We start from the raw sequence: 20,787 nt of genomic DNA, 5'->3' as shown, positions 1-20,787 counted from the left end.
TTTCCCCTTGCGGTCCATGCCTGCAGCGAAGATGCAGTCTCCATTACAGCTATGCCCGATTGTCTAGACTCGTCAATCAACACATACACCTACGACAGCCAACGGGCGTAACTCGATACCTCCTGCGGTGTCCAGCAAAGCTGCTTTATTCATGCAGCTTCCATCACCGATTCCACTTAATCCACCACAAAAACAGTCAATAAATCAGCTCATCGACGACGGAGTTTATTAATCTTGTGTAAGAGTGTATAATGGGAAACACGATAAGCCTAATTTGATGTCATCCGTCTTTTTGTTACGCTCGTGTGCTTCCACTAGATTCATACGACCGCGGCTGCAAGTTCAAGGTTGTGCTAGGTTCTAGGATGCCTCTTTGCATGGCGCACGCCTTAGCCCTTCCAAGTCCGGGGATCATGTGGCTATCAATTTCCTCCTGGGAGAAAAGATGCAAAGGACCATCAGCCGCGATGAAGACATAGGTACCTGCTGGTGGGGGCTCGATGAGATTAGAGATTGATTAAAACATTTTAATTTGCATAAATTTACACCTCATTACGGGTCGCACGAGGCCCAAAGCAGGAGGTGGGTAATCGAGGCTCATTGCCGCTAAATGACAGACGTTAGATAATGGGAACGAATACCCAACGCACACACGGTGCTGGACGGGTGCCAGAAGTAGAATATTATGACGGTGATGACGATGGGCGCCCTTGGGGAAGCTCGATTTGCAAAGTGGTTTGTTTTGATATGGAACCTACCACACCGACAGTAGTGGGTATGTGGGATAAGGAGTTGCATCCTCCACAGCACGAGACAGCCGACAACCGGGCTAGAGACGACATACGATCGCCTAACAAGTTTATAAGCCCCCTCTGGGACGGCTGTGGTGGAACCGGACTGCGTGTGAAATCATTCATCACTGGTCTTCTGCTCGTGTCGTTTTTCTTTTAGGCTTGATTACATCCATGCCCCTAAGGAAGCGAAGGAAGAGTTAAGGCTGACCGTGGCGGAGACGTGGGGGTTTGAACTATTTGCGTATATATCAAAGAGCTAGGCTAGTCAGGCTGAGGAAAACACTTGACTTGGACGTATGAACCGGGATTGTTATTTATTACTTCAGGTTATGCTCGTGTAGGATGACGTTTAAGATTAAGTTCTTGAGGCGCTTTCTGCGGTAAATTGGAACTGTAAACTTTTAGTGGTAGCTTGCAGTGATTACGTTCTGCTGGGTGGTTGATGAAACAGCAACATAGGAACGTGGGACTATCGATAAAAAGCAAACGTAAAGTAGTCAAGCTGGTCCAGGTGCCACTTTAGTCAAAGATCCGGAATGTATATTTTCTCGACATTTGAAAAATCTCAGGCTTAGATAAATTTTCTATGTGTCGAACTAAGGTATTCTTGCAATACTCCTAACCAGTGCTATACTTTGCAGGCGATATTTACAAAATTATTTTTGACTCACTCTCCCACATAAACTTTGTCAAAATTTCACCAATTTTTTCGTCAGTATACAAAGATTCACCTGGTAGCAAAAAGTGTAATTTCGTGCATTCTTATTTATTTTATTGCTATCCATGAATTCAAAGACGTAGATGCTTGATTACTTTGACGGATCTGGATTTGTTTTGCTTTTATTTAATTTCGATATAAATATAGCTAATTCTTCAAAGCACGACGTGTAAATATTTACATCATGGACAAATCTCTGGTAATCATTACATTTTGATCTTTGAAAACAACACGAATGAAAAAAAGAGACCTACTGCGTCAGGATCTGTCATGATTTCTTGAATTTAAAAAAAAAACGTAAATATTTACGCTTTTTGAAGCAAACAATAACAAAACATGCTCATTAGGGTGGTTCAAAATAACGATTTTACTCCACCAAACTCAATCGATTTCAATTGAGGTCCTGATAATTCTCCCATAATTTGAGCTCATTTGGATGCAAACTAGCACTAGCCCTCTGAAGATTGTATGGGAAACTGTGCAGCCATCCGTGGCTCGTTAGCGGGGGCTAACCAAGACTTGCCTGTGCAACTGCTGGAACGAGAAAGATGCCGAGAAAGGAACATGTGGTCAGCGTTGCCTGGTCATTTTCATAAAAATCTGGACCAGTTAAAATTTAAAATCTGGAAAAATCTGGAATGCTCCAAAAAATCCTGTTTTTAACATAATGTTATTGAATTCAAAGTGATGTGCCAATCTCCCGTAAAAATCGGTCAGGATGATCATCTGGAGTTTATTCAAAGTCTACCAGCCAGATTGTTTATGAAATCCATGTTTAAAAAATATATAAAGCCAACTTGTTAGCATTGCTAAAATCATCCAAAAGTTAAGAAAAGTATTGACACAGTGTTCCCAAAAAGTTTAAATATCCATTACGCAGCATTTCAAAATTGATTAAAATTTTTGGTAAAATACTGCTGAAAATATTTTTAGGATTCTGAAGCAGCAAAGACAGCAAAGTTGCTTGACACTTTGATGGGATGTTGTTTTTTTTAACTAATAGTCAATTTAGACCTTCATATTTGATGCAGTACCAGAATTTGTCTAACAATTTTTATTAGTTTTAAATAATTGTAATATTACTCTGCGATTGATCAGACTTCCAATTTCATTCTTGGCATCATACAACTCACAACACTCGGTAGACCAGTAGGTAATTTTATTTTAAACTAAAATTCTCCTGGCTGAAGTGAGAATCAAAGCCTAACATCGTAGTACTCACACACAGTTTACCTAAACTACGGGTAACTCCACATGACCATTACAAATAATTTTATGCCAAAGAATAATATTTGTATATAACAGACTTATCCTCTTCAGTATACTCTAAGTACTCAAGTACTTTGCCAAAATAGCCTTGAAAGTCTCCCACAAACTGCCAGAAACTGTAAACTATTTTCAGAATTACCTTAAAATTCTGAAATTTAGGGCAATTCAGAATTCTTAAGTATTACAGACTACTAAGGTAACTCAATATTCACAAACTCTATTTAAAAATCTAATTAATTATCCTCAAAAATATCACGAACATACTTCAAGGACCTGGTGGTTGTCTAGATTCAAAAGCCTTGCTAATGTTCCAAAGCTCAATTTATTGTTTTCAATCCTGAACAGTTTTCTATTTCTCTAAATTCCAAAATAAGGAAAATTCCTCCATATTGAAATATTGATTTTTATAAATCCAAGATTCAAAAAAAAAATTTAAGATTTTTTACATCCAATAATATTTAGAAAATGTCTCAATTTTCATAATTCTACAACCCATTGCAAACATGCTGTAACAATTCCATGTATGATGTTGCAATAATGTCCAACGTTGATGGCCTTTAGTAATTAAAGCAGTAAGTTTGGCTTTTTATTTGTTGATTAAAGGATCCATTAATTGTAGTGATATTTATAAAGCAACACATTTTAAAAATCTGGGAAAATCTGGAACATATTTAAAAAATCTGGAAATAAACGTGATCTGTCTGTGTATCTGGCAAGACGACTGAAAATCTGTAAAATCCATATAAATCTGGAATACTGGCAACGCTGCATGTGGTTTCACGTACCGGTCGTTCATTGTTGGCGCATGCCCGAAGTCGGTTAGACACGACGTTGCTTGATGGATGCCGAACTAAGAGCTGTCAAACGGTGGTAGCAGCGGAGGGATAGGACACCGCATTCTCGCTATCCCACATCCTCCCCCTACTCAAAAAAATGAAAGCACAAGTCCTCGAACATCTTTGTAAGAAAAGGTTCAACTATAAAAGAAGTGTTATTTTCTTTTATGGTGACTGATTTCTGTGCTGATGGTTTGAAATTTTGTTTATTTATTCGTTTGAAATGGATACCCCCCACAAATTTATTTAAACTTTGTCCACTCTGTATATGTAATCTTGCAGATGACTGGGGGTCGCTGTGGACCAACGGCAGCATCAACAGGTTCCGCATGGCTCTGTCGAAACTGTAACCTGTCTCTTCACTCCTGAACGGTTTGAGTAACATGTCTCTTCGTTTGGTAACCCTGATCGTCGACTAAGACCAAATTTCCGTTAGATTCTTCTACGACCGTATGCCTGGTGGGAAGAAATGTTGAGTCTCCTTTCATTTTTGAGTGTCGAGCAATTACAACAGTATCTCCTGGTTGAACGCGACATGTGCGAGCGAAGCGCTTAGCATCCTTGATCGCCTTCCCTCTCATCTTGGCCTTAAAATCGCGATCATTGATAGCTTCGTCGTGGTGATTAACTTTAGAGCTCCTAAGTAGCGGCAGTCTCCGACGTATTCTACGACCTGACAGAAGTTCTTCGGGTGGAACCCCCGTTACGCAATGAGCAGCAGCATTGTGAGCTTGTACAGCTTGTATAAGCTCTCCGGAGTAACTTGAACTATCTGTTACAGCCGCGGACATCGCTTTATTTATTAACTTCTTACTAGTCTTAACGAGTCCATTCTGCTGAGGAAAAAGCGGTGTTGAGAAAACAGTTTGAATGTTACGCTCGGCACAATACTGTTTAAATTATTCCCCGTTAAACGGGGGACCGTTGTCGGATGTAATAAAGTGGGGAAAATCTTCCGACTGAAGACTTCGGTGAGAACCCTTTTGACATACTCAAAACTGTTGGACTTAACTGGATGTGCGATTATGTATCGTGATCTGTAATTTATCATAACCAAATTTTGAGAACGGCTCGTTAAAATCCATCGCAATCGTCTGCTATACAGTCTTTGGAGCTCGTATTCGACGCATTGGGGTGGGTCTTTCCGGCATCCCATTCAGTGAACACACCGAACAAGACTTCACCCAATTTTCGGCATCCCTAGCCATACCTGGCCACCAAATGCGCTCTCTCAAAATACTTTTCATTTTCGCCGCATGTGGATGTCCTTTATGGGCAACTTCTAAGGCTTCCGTACGGAGCACAGTTGCTATTACTGCACATCTCCTCTTTGTCAAGATCCCTTCGTTACAGGCTGTTACGATATGAACTTGCTCTTCTGTCAAGAATTCCACTGCGTTAGCCTCGAGACATGCAATTTCCCATGGACTCTTGACGTCACCGAAGGGAGCGTCATTACCTTCGTAGAGTCGCGATGATGGATCTGCGATATTCTCACTTCGCTTCACGTATTCTATGTCGTAGCTGTACGGGCTAAGTCGCAAAGCCCAACCATCAGCGGTTAGAGCACGCTTTGAATTCTTCCTAGTTCTGTTCAATATAAATGCTACGCCTTTTGCATCCGTTTTCAATGTAAAGTGTCTGCCCAGTAGATAGAAGGAGAAGTATTCCACCGCCCAGACTGCACTCAATGCCTCCCTCTGGGTTTGCGGATATCTTTTCTCTGTAGAAGTTAGACCCTTGAAAGCGAAGCTAATAATCCTTGAAACTCCTTGACAGTCTACTTGACCCAGAACTGCTCCTAGTGCAGTGGGCGAAGCATCGGTAAAAATAATAGTCTTATCCGAATCCGAAAAGAATCCAAGCGATGAAGTGCACTGCGTTATACTTGACTTGATACGTTCAAATGCCTTTGTTTGAGCATCACCCCAGTTCCATGACTTTGCTGTTGCTACGCTCCACAGAGGTCTTGCCATATTTGCGTACACTTCGATGTAAGGGCTTACGAATGACCCTAACCCCAGAAAACTTCGAAGCTCGGAATGCGGGGTAGGTTGGCGGAATTGTCTGATGTGTTTAACTTTGGACTCTTCGATGGGGAAGCCACGAGCATCCAATTCGTGACCCAAAAACGTGATCCACTCTTGATCAAGCTGAAATATTTCAGGCGCGCAAACATAAGTCGGGTGAAGCGAAACATTACGTTTTCAGCCATGAATGTTGTTAGCTCTCGGGATTCCTTGCTTAACTCCAGATGGTAATATGCATTAGTGAGGTCGAGTTTCGAGAAATATCTGGCACCGTGCTGCTTAACTTTCGTCTCCTGCATAAGAGTGAATCTGTAATACTCACGTTTAATTGCTCTGTTGGGTGTCCTCATGTTCACAACGAAACGAAAACCGTTTCGCCCCTTAGGAACAGCAGACAGAGACGTTTCCTTGCAGCATCTCGGAAAGCCGCCGGAACATTATAATAAACATTTCTTACGGGGGTCACAGTTCGATCGATGTTGAATTTCACCTTGACGCCAGGTCGTTGATAGAAAGTTCTTGAACCTAACGCCTCAATCTCTCACTCGAATGAACATTGAACAGCCATAGACGAGTGCACGGATGGATTTGAGTTCACTTCACTTGAGTACCCGAGTTTTATTCATGTGTTCATTTTTAGTAAACAGGACCCCGCTCGAGATGGGAATATGACAGGTGGGCAGGAACTCACGATCTCCCAGTGTTGGTGAGTTCTTTGCCGTTAATGTTCACGAAAAGTTCACTACTTTGCCATACAGAAATTCAAAACAAAATTTTTTATCTGCGGATTTGGACAGTTTTTGACCTGTTTCATACGACCGGAAGGTGTATGTTGGTCACAAATGCCGTGCCAAACTGATTTCCTACGCAATTAATCAATCTTTGATGTGAATTTCGCTAATAAACACGAGGAGCATTTCTTATAGCAAAACTTGTCATAACAAAATGTCACCTCTCTTACTCGCCTAGGACCCCGCTGTTGTGTCACTTTTTGTCGAGAGAGTGAACTCAAATCCATCCGTGCACTCGTCTATAGGTGAATCTGCCGCTGGGCGAGTGCACCGATGAATTTGAGTTCACTCACTCGAGAAAAAAGTGACACAAGCTGCGGGCAATGTTTACTAATCATGAACACTAAATGTTCATTATTAATTATTCATGAACATTTAGTGTTCATGATTAGTAAACATTGCCCGCAGCTTGTGTCACTTTTTCTCAAATGAGTGAACTATAATTCATCGGTGCACTTGTCCATATGCTGTCAGTGTGCATCTTTCCTTGTTTTCGACTGGGTTCAAATTGACCAAGCCTTTCGCCAACTCGGACTCGAGCATCATCAAATCGGCGCCACCTATGATATTGGCGTCCGCACCAAAGTCAATCAAAAATCTGATGGAACTCGAGCAACCCACACTGCAGCTAACTAAGACGCCTTCCAGGGTCAAGGCATGAATTGATAAACGCTGATTAAAATAAAACAAACGAAATCAACTTTATTAAAAGCTCAAAATGTAACGATGACGTTAGCCAGTTCAACAAAAATGTATCATACCTGGTCGTCATCTGAATAAACGGTCTTTTACGTGCTCCGGAATTAGGACGAATTCCGTGACCTACCGCTAAGACGGCTTGGTCAGTTGACGAACCTGCAACAGGCTCGTATGCCTCGCTCCGATTTGCCGCCTGAACTATGAAGTTAGTGTCATAGTTGAATACACGAGCTGCCTTCGCTATGTCTTTGTCCCGCAGACCTTTAATTAGTTGCGATCGGTCTTCCTCGCCACGACCATAATCGCACAGCCAAGCTCGATCCACTAGTCGAGCATGGTAGGCAACGGCCGACTCACCGTTTTCTTAGCGCATGGCCATGACTCATGCAGGTGTCGATGCAGGTGCCGATCAACATTTCCGACGAAAGTAGTGTAGCACTCGGGACCCTCGAGGTTCGGGCGCAGCCTAGCTGCCTTGATGATTCCCTGCAGGTCTTCTCCAACGGCGAGGAATAAAGCTTTCGCCAGCTTATCCGGTTCTCTGATCTGATGCAATGATGCAGCGATTTCAAAATTCTCCACGAACTTCTTCTTTTCCTCCCACAATCGATTTGAAGGTACGTCCTTTGGGAACGGGCGCAGTTGATCCAACCTGATACTTTGGCCTCCAGGTTGAGAATCTCCATTCCCAACCGGATCGCCAACAAGGTATCCCCAGTTTGGGTCATTCGATTGCGGCGCTTTGCTTTCCTGTTCATTTTCCAACAATACCCTTGCGATATCTACGACTGTGTTTTCAAGAACTTTTAGAAGATGAGCTGTTGGCCACGTGGCCGTTTGATGTGGGATAGGACACCGCATTCTCGCTATCCCACAATTCCTATGGTAAAAGTGAACTTGTTCACCTCGCCGAACTTTTCTTCGTAATGATTTACGAATAAAGTTGCATTATGAACGGATGGAAAATTTTCTCAGCTACAACTTTGCTGAAGACTATTTGATCGTTAGGATAATTAATTATGAATTAAATAGTGAGTTGATACTCTTCTGACATGCTCCATCAACAGCTCATCAGGCAACATTGGTTTATTAGTGGCTAAGTATCCAGGATACTATGACATAAGTGCACGATGCAGTGTTGTCCTGAAATCAGTCGATTAATCATATCAGAAAGTTATCGGCTCCGAAATCAATTGATAACAAAAACAAATAGTGGTTGTTCGATTTTGGTCAATTTTGAGTGTCGGTTGCTTCCATGTCAGAAAAGTTATCATGTTTTATAAGCTTTCAAATAAACATAAGTTTAAAAAACATTCTTTTTTTTTATTGAAGGTTTTAACAGTTTTTTCATCATTGTACTTTTTTTCTGAAAAAGCAATTCCAGTTTCATGTACAACTTTGTCTCAGACATCATTTCGATTAGATGAGCAGTTTTCGTGCTATGATTTATTGGAAAATATCGAATACTCCATGTTGAAAATTAGGCGACAGTCATAATGGCCGAATTCCAGCACAAATTTGGTTCATTGCCCCTAGTGATTATGCGAAGTTCATGGAATTCTAGGAGGTAGAATTTAAAATTTGTTTATTTTTTTCGCTTTTTGGACTGTAACAGCTCAAGAAGAACGATACATTAAATCGAGCGCTCATTGGTACTAGAGTATGTGTATAAGAGTCACGTCTAGAGAAAAACAGTGGAGCTCGCATCACGGTTTTCGAAATATTCCCTTTCCTTTGTCAAAACCGAGGACTTCTGCATAAACTTGAAATGACTTCTTGCGAGAAAGCAAATTAGCGGCTGTAATAAATCATTATATCAGTGATTTTGTCGGACTATGATTTTCTTTTATCAAGTTCGTTTATTTGGAAGGCTCAATTGCGTTAGCTTTACGGAGCCGATAATTCATTGTCCATTGTTTGTAACAAAATTCTCTTATTTCTCTATCTAGTAGGAGTTGGGCCGAGTAATGGCGGCCTACCCGAGGTTACAAGGGTACATTTATGAAGGATAGGATCAGGGAAGAAGCTTGGGGATGGGGTTTCGTTGTCTCCTCAGAGCGGTTCAAGATTCGTCTGGAGCTTGACCGGCTATGGTGACCAGTGTGCGACGGTGAGACTCATCGAGACGGGGGACAAAACAAACAAAAACTAATAAAGACAAAGGATATAAATTCTTTTACTAGACATTTTCAGAAACACATAAATTGACTGCATATAGCAGAGATCGCTGGTTACCAACACGTCTCAGAAAGCGATATAGGGTTGCCTTCGTTGGGCCTTGAATGTATTTAAAAGTCACTCTCTGGCGGCGTCATTATTTGTACATTGAAAAACTGCGTGATCGATATCATCGTAACTGTTCCCACACCGACAGATGTTGCTGTCCAAGAGCTTTATTCTATGGAGATGCGCATTCACTTACATAATTTAAGAGACACTAAATTTCACAAGCTGACCAAAAATTTGAGTCATAACAGACGTGAAATATAGCTCAATCAAACGTTCTTTTCGTCGAGCAACGAACTTTTCAGTCTTAGAGCACTTAATATTACATGTTTGTTTACGTCTGATCCTTTATGTCAAATATGGATTCCGTCATGTTAAAATTAGTTATTTTCAAGTGTGCTTGTAAAGTGGTCCCTGAAAACTGAAGCTAAGTTTTCAGTTACCTCCACAAAACGTTGCATGTACAATAATTAACTTCCAGCATTCATCTCTCATATTCGAAATCAAATAAAAACAAATCGAAATACTTTTGCTCCGGACAGTGATTGGATTCGAACATCCTTCAGTACAAATTGATTTCACCACCCACTCATTCTTCATCTTTCAAAAGAACGGAACTGTCCCGAATGAGGCACCCAGCGCATTCAGCAGCAGCCAGCATGATTCTCATCCTTCAAAGTTCCATTATGAACATTCTTTGTAGGAAAATCGAAACCAACTCAAAGGAAAAGTGTATGTTTGTTTGTGTGAATTCCGATTGCACTCAACAACTCAACAAAGTTCGTGATGTCGGCACCTCTCTGTGCTGCGTGCAATCGTCGTTTAATTTCTCAACCAACTTGCTCTTGGGGCTCCCTTCCATCCATCTGTATAGCAATAACATTGATCGGCGCATATCATGATTTATTGCCCCGTGAAGCTGTCGAATAAATGGTAGGAACTCAATTAAAGTAGTTTCTTTTCTTACGTCTCAAGATTTATTGGCTTTGATTTGCCCGCAAATAATGGTAATTATTAATGAGGGTCTAGAATAAGAAACGAATTTAAATCAAACTGTGGTGGCAACTTATGCCTGCGTGGTTTCTAGGAACACTGCCTGTGAAAACATGACAATAACAAAAGATAAAGATTGCAATGAAATACGAATACCACTAAGCACATTTGCACATTTCACTAACACACATTGAACAAGATAGGCGCTTTCCTATTAGCTCTGAGCTTGACAGTTCAGTTTGGCTCAAAATCAACCATCCACCCCTCTCTTATTATAGAGCCTCACTAGTAGCGTTGTAAGGTTGCCCGAGAAATGTTAGCTCAGCCCAAGGGGGGGAGGTGGCTGTCAAATACGAACAATCGTCGCCTACCTCGCATAACTGAGATAACTGGTTCCAAACGTAAACAAGCCATAAGAAACCTACACCGTTTGTTTACGTTTGGAACCAGTTTCATACAAGAATGATCAGTAGGCTGATTTGATAGTACGTAACCCCCCCCCCCCCTCCCAGGCTCAGCCAGACACATTTTTTGAGAAATCTGGAAGATTCCCTATGTTTCAGATTTTAACCAAACTTTTTATTGGGATTTGCCAGATTTTTTTCAATGTAAACCTGGCATCCCTACTCACTACTTATTATACTGGCGCCAGCACTAAACCGAAGCGCGCTACACGCTAACTTGAAAGTACTCATTAATGAGTAAAAAAGACCCATTTTGAAGAAAAGTGGCTTAACTCATTAATGATTAAACAATTTTACCCATTAATGAGTATCTGTTACCCATTAATGATTAACAATTACTCATTAATGGGTAACAGATACTCATTAATGGGTAAATAATTTACTCATTTAATGAGTTAAGCCACTTTTCTTCAAAATGGGTCTTTTTCAACCATTAATGGGTACTTTCAAATTAGCGTGTAGTCGGACTACGAACTTCCGACGTCATTAGTGACGCTATGATATTCAACCCGATTCACAATACTTGAAAGAACATGTCACGTTCTTTTTATTTCGAATTACTAAATACTAAAATGTCACGTGTTGTCTTAACACTGCTGCAAATACCAACCTAGATTTCCTAGCAACTTTCACCCCTAAAAAGCCATAGCCTACTTTCAAGCGTAAAGTTGACAACTTTCCTATTGCAAAGAAACTTGAGCACAATACGTTTGGAAAATGGTGTCGAAATACAAAAACGATCGAAAAAAAAAATCTAATTAAATTTCATCGTTTACCACAGCCGTTGCACTCTGGCTTTAACCATTGACTGGCACCTCTCGCTCGTTACCCTTGAACAACAACAACTATTTCCTATTTGGTGTGGTGCTCCTGGTGCTGCCCTGTCCCCTTTGTAGGAAAGAACCAAAAACTCATTACACCGGAAAAAAGCTTACGGATCCTGCACGGAAGGGAATACCTTTGTCAAAATACCACCACCAAAGATTACATCATCCCGTTTTCGTTGTGTCCATGCACCTTTGTTCATGTGGTTCTAAAACCATACACCTACCTATGTATATATCTATAACAGTGAACGGGTGATTCTTCCTGCTTGTGCTTCGTTTCACAGCCATCAGGATAAACAGGAAGCGTCGTCACCGTCCTTCTTCTCACCTGACCTGGAATGTGTTGTGTGGAGAAGCTTCGAGCAAGGTAAATTATTTTAATTTACTCTCCGAAGCGTATCTCACATTATTTAATTTTATCTTGAAGCTGCTGCTAAATTGCTCCCGATTGAAATGTCCATCCTCGTTCCCTTCCCCAAAAATAAGGATGATGATAGAAAAATTTCACACTCTGGCTGTTTTGTTTGGCATCCGTATTCAACACCTTTTCCCTTTTGTTTCTGTCTACTCCACAGGCGCCACTGCCCGATTCAAGTGCCAAGAGGAAGGATTTGCAGCTGATCCCAATGATTGCAGTGCTTTCTACCGATGCGTACAGGAAGATGACAAACTAACAGCGTACACATTCCGTTGTGGACCGGGAACCGTATTCTCCGAAGTTGAAAACATCTGCGTCCATCCGAGCGACTCTGAACGACCGGAATGTGGCGGCGGAAACAACGAGCTCGATGGGCCTATGAACGAAGAATCTATTAATAATGGCAGCCCTGCTGAGTCACAATCCCCACAGCAACCGGAATCACAGCATCCAGAGCCTCAACAACCAGAACCACAGCAACCTGAACCACAACAACCAGAACCAAAACAACCAGAACAACAGCAACCTGAACCACAGCAACCTGAACAACAGCAACCATCGGGATCAGAGCAGGCCTCAAATTCCGAAAATGAAAATGATCTCAGCTCCGGAAGCGAAGGCAGCGATAATGGTACCGACAATTCGGAAGCTCCGTCCAGTGAGCATCCTGCTGCTATGGCAGATAACTCGCCATGTACCGACGATGGTTTTATTGGAGATACCGATGACTGCCAGATGTTCTACCGGTGCGTATCGAACGGTCAGGGAGGTTTCACTAAATATCCCTTCCGTTGCGGTGACGGAACGGTCTGGGATGACCAGATTAACTCGTGCAACCACGCCAACGCTGTCGAACGGTGCCAACCGAAAACCGCAAATGACTACGTAACGAATTCGGAAAGCTTCAGCCAATCGAATGCTTCTCAGGAGCATAATATGACCGAAAACAACAGTTCAATGTCGGCAAATGGAGCAACAACTAATATGACGTCTTCGGCAAGCAGCAGCAATAGCAACATAAACAACTATCAGAACATGACTTCCTCGACCAGCGATGGACAAGGATCATCTTCTTCGAGTAGTTCCAGCGCTAGCAATAGTAGCAGCAGCAGTAGTAGCAGCTCGAGCAGTTCTTCAACGACAAGCTCATCGTCTGGCAGCGGAGGTTCAAGCAACAATAATCAATCGAACAACCAGAATCAAGGTTCAAGCAGCAGTAACAACAACAACAACAACAACAACAACAACAACAACAACAACAACAACAACAACAACAACCAAGGTCAGAATCAATGGTCCAATCAGCAGCAGTCGTCTAACAACCAATGGAACAATAATAACCAAGGTCAAAACAATCAAAACCAGTGGTCTAATAATAATCAAAATAATCAAAACAACCAAAACAATCAATGGAGCAATAGTAATCAAAACAACAATAATCAAAATAATCAAGGTCAAAACAATCAAAATCAATGGTCCAATAATAATCAAAATAATCAAAACAATCAATGGAGCAGTAGCAATCAAAATAATCAAGGTCAAAGCAACCAAAATCAATGGTCCAATAATAATCAAAATCAAAATAATCAAAACAATCAATGGAGCAGCAGCAATCAAAATAACCAAGGTCAAAACAATCAAAATCAGTGGTCCAATAATAATCAAAATCAGAATAATCAAAATAATCAAAACAATCAGTGGAGCAACAATAATCAAAATAGTCAAGGGCAAAACAATCAAAATAATCAAAATAACCAAAACAACCAGTGGAACAACAATAATCAAAATAATCAAGGGCAAAACAATCAAAATCAGTGGTCCAATAATAATCAAAATCAAAATAATCAAAATCAGTGGTCTAATAATAATCAAAACAACCAAAACAATCAAGGTAGTAGCAATCAAAATGGTCAAAATAATCAAAACAACCAATGGAATAATAATCAAAATAATCAAAATAATCAAAACAATCAAAACAATCAATGGAGCAGCAGTAATCAATCGAATAATAACAGCCAAAATAACCAGAACAATCAAAGCAACCAATCGGGTAGCAACAATCAGAGCCAGAGCAATCACAACAGTCAATCAAACAATAATAATCAAGCCTCTCAAAGTGGCCAAAGCAGTTCACAACAACAATCCAGCAGTAGCAGCCAATCAAGTAGCAACAATCAAAGTAATCAAGGATCTACCAACAATCAATCTAATAACAGTAATCAAAGCAATCAAGGATCCAGCAACAATCAACAAACTAGCAATAATAACAATAGCAACCAAAATAACTCCCAGTCAAACAACAATAATAATCAACAAACAAGCAATCAACAGTCCAACAATAATAATAATAATAACGAACAAACGAATAATCAAGGTCAAAACAATCAAAATCAGTGGTCTAATAATAATCAAAATCAAAATAATCAAAACAACCAAAACAATCAATGGAGCAGCAGCAACCAATCGAATAATAACAGCCAAAATAACCAGAACAATCAAAGCAACCAATCGAGTAGCAGCAATCAGAGCCAGAGCAATCAAAACAGTCAGTCAAACAATAATAATCAAGCCTCTCAAAGTGGCCAAAGCAGTTCACAACAACAATCTAGTAGTTCCAATCAATCTAATAACAACAATCAAAGCAATCAAGGATCTAGCATCAACCAATCTAATAACAGCAATCAAAGCAATCAAGGATCTAGCAATAATCAATCTAGTAACAGTAATCAAAGCAATCAAGGATCCAGCAGCAATCAATCTAATAACAGTAATCAAAGCAATCAAGGATCAAGCAACAATCAACAAACTAGTAATAATAACAATAGCAACCAAAATAGCTCCCAATCTAACAGCAATAACAATCAACAAACAAATAATCAACAAACAAACAATCAACAATCCAACAATAATAATAACGGACAAACAAATAATCAGCAAACCAACAACAACAACTCTCAAACTTCAACAAATACACAAACCTCATCTACACAATCCACTACAACCCAAACACAAACAACTGAAACTCCCACAACACAATCTCAAACAACACAAGTACCATCTACACAAGCTCCTGCTACAGTAGCCCCAATCACACAAGGACCAACAACACAAGCTCCAACGATTGAAGCTTCAACATCGCAAAGCTCATCAACACAAGCTCCTACTACACAAGCTTCATCGATGCAATTTTCGACAACACAAGCGCAAACAACACAAGCACCAACAACTCAAGCACCAACAACACAAGCACCAACAACACAAACACAAACAACACAAGCACCAACAACACTAGCACCAACAACACAAGCACAAACAACACAAGCGCAAACAACACAAGCGCCAACAACACTAGCACCAACAACACAAGCACAAACAACACAAGCACAAACAACGCAAGCGCAAACAACACAAGCACCAACAACATTAGCACCACCAACAACACAAGCGCCAACAACACAAGCACAAACAACACAAGCGCAAACAACACAAGCATCAACAACACAAGCACCAACGACTCAAGCACCAACAACACAAGTTCCGACTACGGGGGTTCCAACAACACAAGCCACATCTACACAAGACACAACCACACAAGCTCCCTCAACGGAAGCACCCACAACACACGCTCCATCAACACAAGCTCCAACATCACATGCTTCTTCTACACAAGTTACGACTTCACAAAGTCCTACAACGGAAGCTCCTATCACACATTACACGACTACACAAGCTCATTCAACAGAAGCTTCCACAACACAAGCTCCCATCACTCAGGACACTACAACAGAAGCTTCATCTACACAAACACCACCACCATCACCAACAACAACACAGGAGGCTACCTCGGAGCCTTCGTCCACTCAAGCACCATCCAACGTGGAAACAACCACTACATCAACACAAACAACCACAACGACTACACAGGCCACTATGGTTACTCAAGCCATTTCAACCTCAACAACATCGACTGAATCTACCACTCTGTCTCCTACAGCTGCATCTTCCAGTACGGTTGCTCCATCTCAACCAGAGTCAACTGAAGACAGCACGAATCCAGATCTCAACGAAGTTCAAGCTACCTCAAGTACGACAGCTGCTACCACTACTACCACAGTTTCGTCAAGCTCACAAACTACCACCGCACCAGCTTCTTCCTCGTCCGGCAGCTCACCTGCTTGTACCGGTGATGGCTTCATGGGTGATCCTAACGACTGTCAGAAGTTCTACCGATGCGTATCCAATGGACAGGGAGGATATACCAAATACGACTTCAAGTGTAGTGATAATACGGTTTGGGATGATAGTATCCAGAATTGTAACCATGCATGGGCTGTTGAAAATTCGCGATGCGGCCAAGGAATGTCACAAGGATCAGGAAGTGGAGGATCCCAAGGACCAAGCAATAACAATCAAGGTTCAAGCGGTCCGAGCAATAACAACCAAGGTCCAAATGGTCCCAACAACAACAACCAAGGTCCAAATGGTCCCAACAACAACAACCAAGGTCCAAATGGTCCCAACAACAACAATCAAGGCCCAAATGGTCCCAACAACAACAACCAAGGTCCAAATGGTCCCAACAACAACAACCAAGGTCCAAATGGTCCCAACAACAATAACCAAGGTCCAAATGGTCCCAACAACAACAATCAAGGCCCAAATGGTCCCAACAACAACAACCAAGGTCCAAATGGTCCCAACAACAACAACCAAGGTCCAAATGGCCCTAACAACAACAACCAAGGTCCAAATGGTCCCAACAACAACAACCAAGGTCCAAATGGTCCAAACAACAACAATCAAGGTCCTAATGGTCCAAATGGTCCAAATGGTCCAAATGGTCCAAATGGTCCCAATGGTCCAAATGGTCCAAATGGTCCTAATAGTCCTAATGGTCCAAATGGTCCAAATGGTCCAAATGGTCCAAACGGTCCAGATGGTCCCAGCGGACCTGATGGTCCTAGTGGTTCCAACAATAACAACCAGGGCTCAAGTGGTCCCAGCAATAACAATCAAGGTCCAAACGGTTCAAACAACAACAACCAAGGCCCAAATGGACCCAACAACAACAATCAAGGTTCAAATGGTCCCAACAACAACAACCAAGGTCCAAATGGGCCCAACAACAACAACCAAGGTCCAAATGGTCCAAATGGCCCTAATGGAGGAGATGGTCCAGGTGGTCCAAATGGATCCAATGGCCCCAATGGTCCAAATGGACCTAATGGTCCGGATGGTCCCAATGGCCCCGATGGTCCAAATGGTCCCAACGGCGAAGGACAAGGTCCAGCTGGTCCGGATAGTGGAAATCAGGGACCAAACGGCCCCAACGGCGAAGGACAAGGTCCAAATGGACCCGATAACAACAATCAAGGTCCTAGCGGTCCAAATGGACCCAATGGACCAAGTAGCCCTAACGGACCCAATGGCCCAGATGGATCAGGTTCGCAATCGAACCAGACACAGTCAACCATCCCACCGTGTCAACAGCCTTCAACAACTAGTGCACCAGCCGTACCTGCTGGATCAAACGGAGTCTGCGAACGAGAAGGATTTATGGAACACGAATCTAACTGCAAAAAATTCTACCGCTGCGTTGATAATGGAAATGGTGGTTACACTCGGTATGAGTTCAGTTGCGGTGCTGGCACTGTTTGGGACAATGATATTTTGGCCTGCAACCACCCTGACTCCGTTCAAAACTCTAAGTGTGGCTCAGGAACTGGTGGACGTCCTGAGGGAGGAAGTCCTTCTGGGCCAGGTAATACCTATCTACCACCAGATTCATCTAGCACTACTGAAGCTATGTCGTCGTCATCAGAAATGTCCACTGAAGGTTCAACAACTGCTGGTAGCGTAGATAGTACCAGCGAAACCCAACAAATGGTGACTGAAGGAGCTACTTCAGCTGCGGAATCCACGACTAGCTCTGGACAAGAAGCCACAAGTGCTGCAGGCCAGGAAACTACCGAAGCTCCAAAGGAGGAAACCACCGCATCAGCGCAAGAAACTACATCCGCTTTGGTTGAGCAGACCACCACTGTCTCTAGTCAAGAAACAACCGCTTCCAGCCAGGAAACAACTTCTACAGCGCCAGAAGAATCGACAACCGGACAAGCAGAAACCACCCAATCTGGAGCAAGTACTACTCAACCTGGAGAAACCACAACATCCGAAACAACTGAACAAACTACAGAAACTCAATCAGCCACAACTCTTTCTCCGGAAGGTTGTAACTCCGAAGGATTTATGAAACATGATAGCGATTGTAAAAAATTCTATCGATGCGTAGACAACGGTAAGGGTGGCTTCAACAAATACGAATTCTCTTGCGCTGATGGAACGGCATGGGATCAGAGCATCCAAGCTTGTAACTACGAATATGAAGTGCCAAACTGCGGAGCTGATCGCCCACCGGAGCCTACTCCTGAACCAGACGCCCAGAGCACTCAGTCACCTCCTGGATCGGAAAATCAAATGACAACCACTACATCGGCAGCGGAAAGTACTACGCAAGCACAAGAATCTAGCACTACTGAAGCAGCACAGGAAAGCACTACGGCGATTCAAGAATCTACCACTTCAGCCAGCGAAACAACTACACTGACTCAAACTGAAACTGCCCAAACAGATAGTACTACTTCAGCCCAAGAAACAAGTACTGGCTCAGCTCAGGAAACAACAACATCTGCAGCACAGGAGACTACGACCACAGCAGCAGCTCAAGAAATGACTACCACGGCTACTCAGGAAACCACCACAGCCGTGGCTCTAGAAACGACTACCACAGCAATTCAAGAAACGACTACCGAAGGAACCCAAGAAACGACTACCGCAGCAGCTCAGGAAACAACGACAGCAGTGGTTCAAGAAACCACCACTGCCAGCCAAACTACACCTGTGGAATCAATGACTACGACGAACTCACCTCAGGAAACGACAACTTCGGAAACTCAGATTACAACTGATGGAGCTGTGGAGAATACGACCTCTGAAGAAAAACAGGAAACATCTACTAAACCTGCTGAAAGCACCACCTCTGGGCAAGAAATGACTACCAGTCAACCATCCACCGGAGAGTGCACATCAGAAGGCTTCATGGGTGATCCAAACAACTGTAAGAAGTTCTACCGCTGCGTCGATAACGGCAAAGGTGGCTACACCAAGTATGATTTCACTTGCGGCGATGGAACGGCTTGGGATCAGAGTCTCCAGACGTGCAACCACGATAATGTAGTTGAAATGTGCGGTGGTCAATCTACAGGTAACAACAATCAATCTTCCTCAACTTCTACCACAACATCACCCTCATCAACTAACACATCATCGGCTCCTTCTTCCACAACCTCCTCCACCACCACTACTAACACTCCCCCCACCACCAGCATGACCTCCTCTTCTCCTAGCATGAGCACTACCACTTCCTCGTCAAGCATGTCAAATTCATCAACATCCAGCATGTCTAACGTGCCCACCACAAGCATGCCTTCATCATCATCATCAACATCATCTCCTACTCCGGTAAACTGTACCGAGGCTGGATTTTTTCCGAATCCCGACGATTGTACCAAGTTCTATCGGTGCGTCGATTGGGACGGAAAGGGCGAAAACTTCTCCGTGTTCCACTTCGACTGCCCGGAAGGTACAATTTGGGATCCCAGTGTAAATACTTGCAACCATGAGGACAGTGTCTCACCTCCGAGAGATTGCTCCGGTCGAACGACAACGTCATCTGGATCGCCTTCAAGCACAGAATCCATGACTGTGACAAGCACGGAATCTACAACCTCTTCTGTTACAGGCGAGCCAAGTGCCACCACAACGAATGCTCCACAAATGGAAACGACTACCGCTGGTCAGGAAATGACTACCGCTGGACAAGAAACGACTACTGCTGGACAGGAAACGACTACCGCTGGAGAGGATACGACTACCGCTGGACAGGAAACGACACCTGCACAGACTGGTCAGGAAACTACCACACAGGCAGGTCAGGAAACAACGACACAGGCAGGTCAGGAAACAACGACACAGGCAAGTGGGGAGACAACCACGATGGCCGGTCAGGAAACCACGATGCAACCGGATACAACTACACAAGGGTCACAGATGACTACCACGGATGAGTCAATGACGACTCAAGAATCAACCGAAGGAACAACTCAACCAACTGCTGAGACCACCACACAGCCTGCAGTGGAAACTACTGCTCAAACGACTGAAGCTGGACAAGAAACCACCGCCCAAGCTGTCACTGATCCAGCACAGGAAACAACCTCACAGCCTTCAGAAGGAACTACTCAACCAAGTCAGGAAACTACAACCTCAGCTATGGTAACAGAATCCCAAACCGAACCAGCTACTGAACCATCTGGTATGGAAACAACTACCCAAGGTACCCAGAAGCCGCCATCTTCCGGTTCAGGAGACTGCCCTCCAGTTGGTGACGGTCAAGCTCTGTTCGTCTGCCCAACTGGTTTCCGTCGACATCCCCAGGATTGTAGCATGTTCTACCAGTGTACGCAGAAACCGAACAGCATGGATTACAGCATAACGGTATTCAGCTGTCCGAACTCAACAGTCTACCACGAAGAAGGAATTCAGTGCAACGAACCAGCCCCTGGAGATGAGCAGTGCCAATCGCCAAGCATGCGATTCCTGCGCAGTGCCATTGGACCACAGGTTCAAGTCGTAAGATCTATCTGTCGTGCATATTTCCAAT

At 42.8% G+C, this 20,787-nt stretch overlaps 1 protein-coding gene across 1 annotated transcript in view; it reads left to right on the top strand.

The window, feature by feature from the left end:
- The window catches only part of LOC135696882 (mucin-19-like), an 81,307-nt gene that overhangs the window by 59,528 nt on the left and 992 nt on the right, over nucleotides 1–20,787 (top strand). Inside the window, exons 2-4 of the mRNA XM_065216425.1 lie at nucleotides 12,223–16,061; nucleotides 16,098–19,329; nucleotides 19,867–20,756. Of these exons, the coding sequence (XP_065072497.1) occupies nucleotides 12,223–16,061; nucleotides 16,098–19,329; nucleotides 19,867–20,756 (7,961 nt within the window). The remainder of the gene's footprint in view (nucleotides 1–12,222; nucleotides 16,062–16,097; nucleotides 19,330–19,866; nucleotides 20,757–20,787) is intronic.

This window comes from Ochlerotatus camptorhynchus, unplaced genomic scaffold (genome assembly GCF_037179485.1).
Source record: "Ochlerotatus camptorhynchus isolate MF236.1 unplaced genomic scaffold, CSIRO-AGI_Acam_v1.1 ptg000062l, whole genome shotgun sequence".
Classification (NCBI taxonomy): domain Eukaryota; kingdom Metazoa; phylum Arthropoda; class Insecta; order Diptera; family Culicidae; genus Ochlerotatus; species Ochlerotatus camptorhynchus.
Note: the sequence above shows the minus strand (reverse complement) of the source record. Positions and strands in the feature narration are given on the sequence as shown.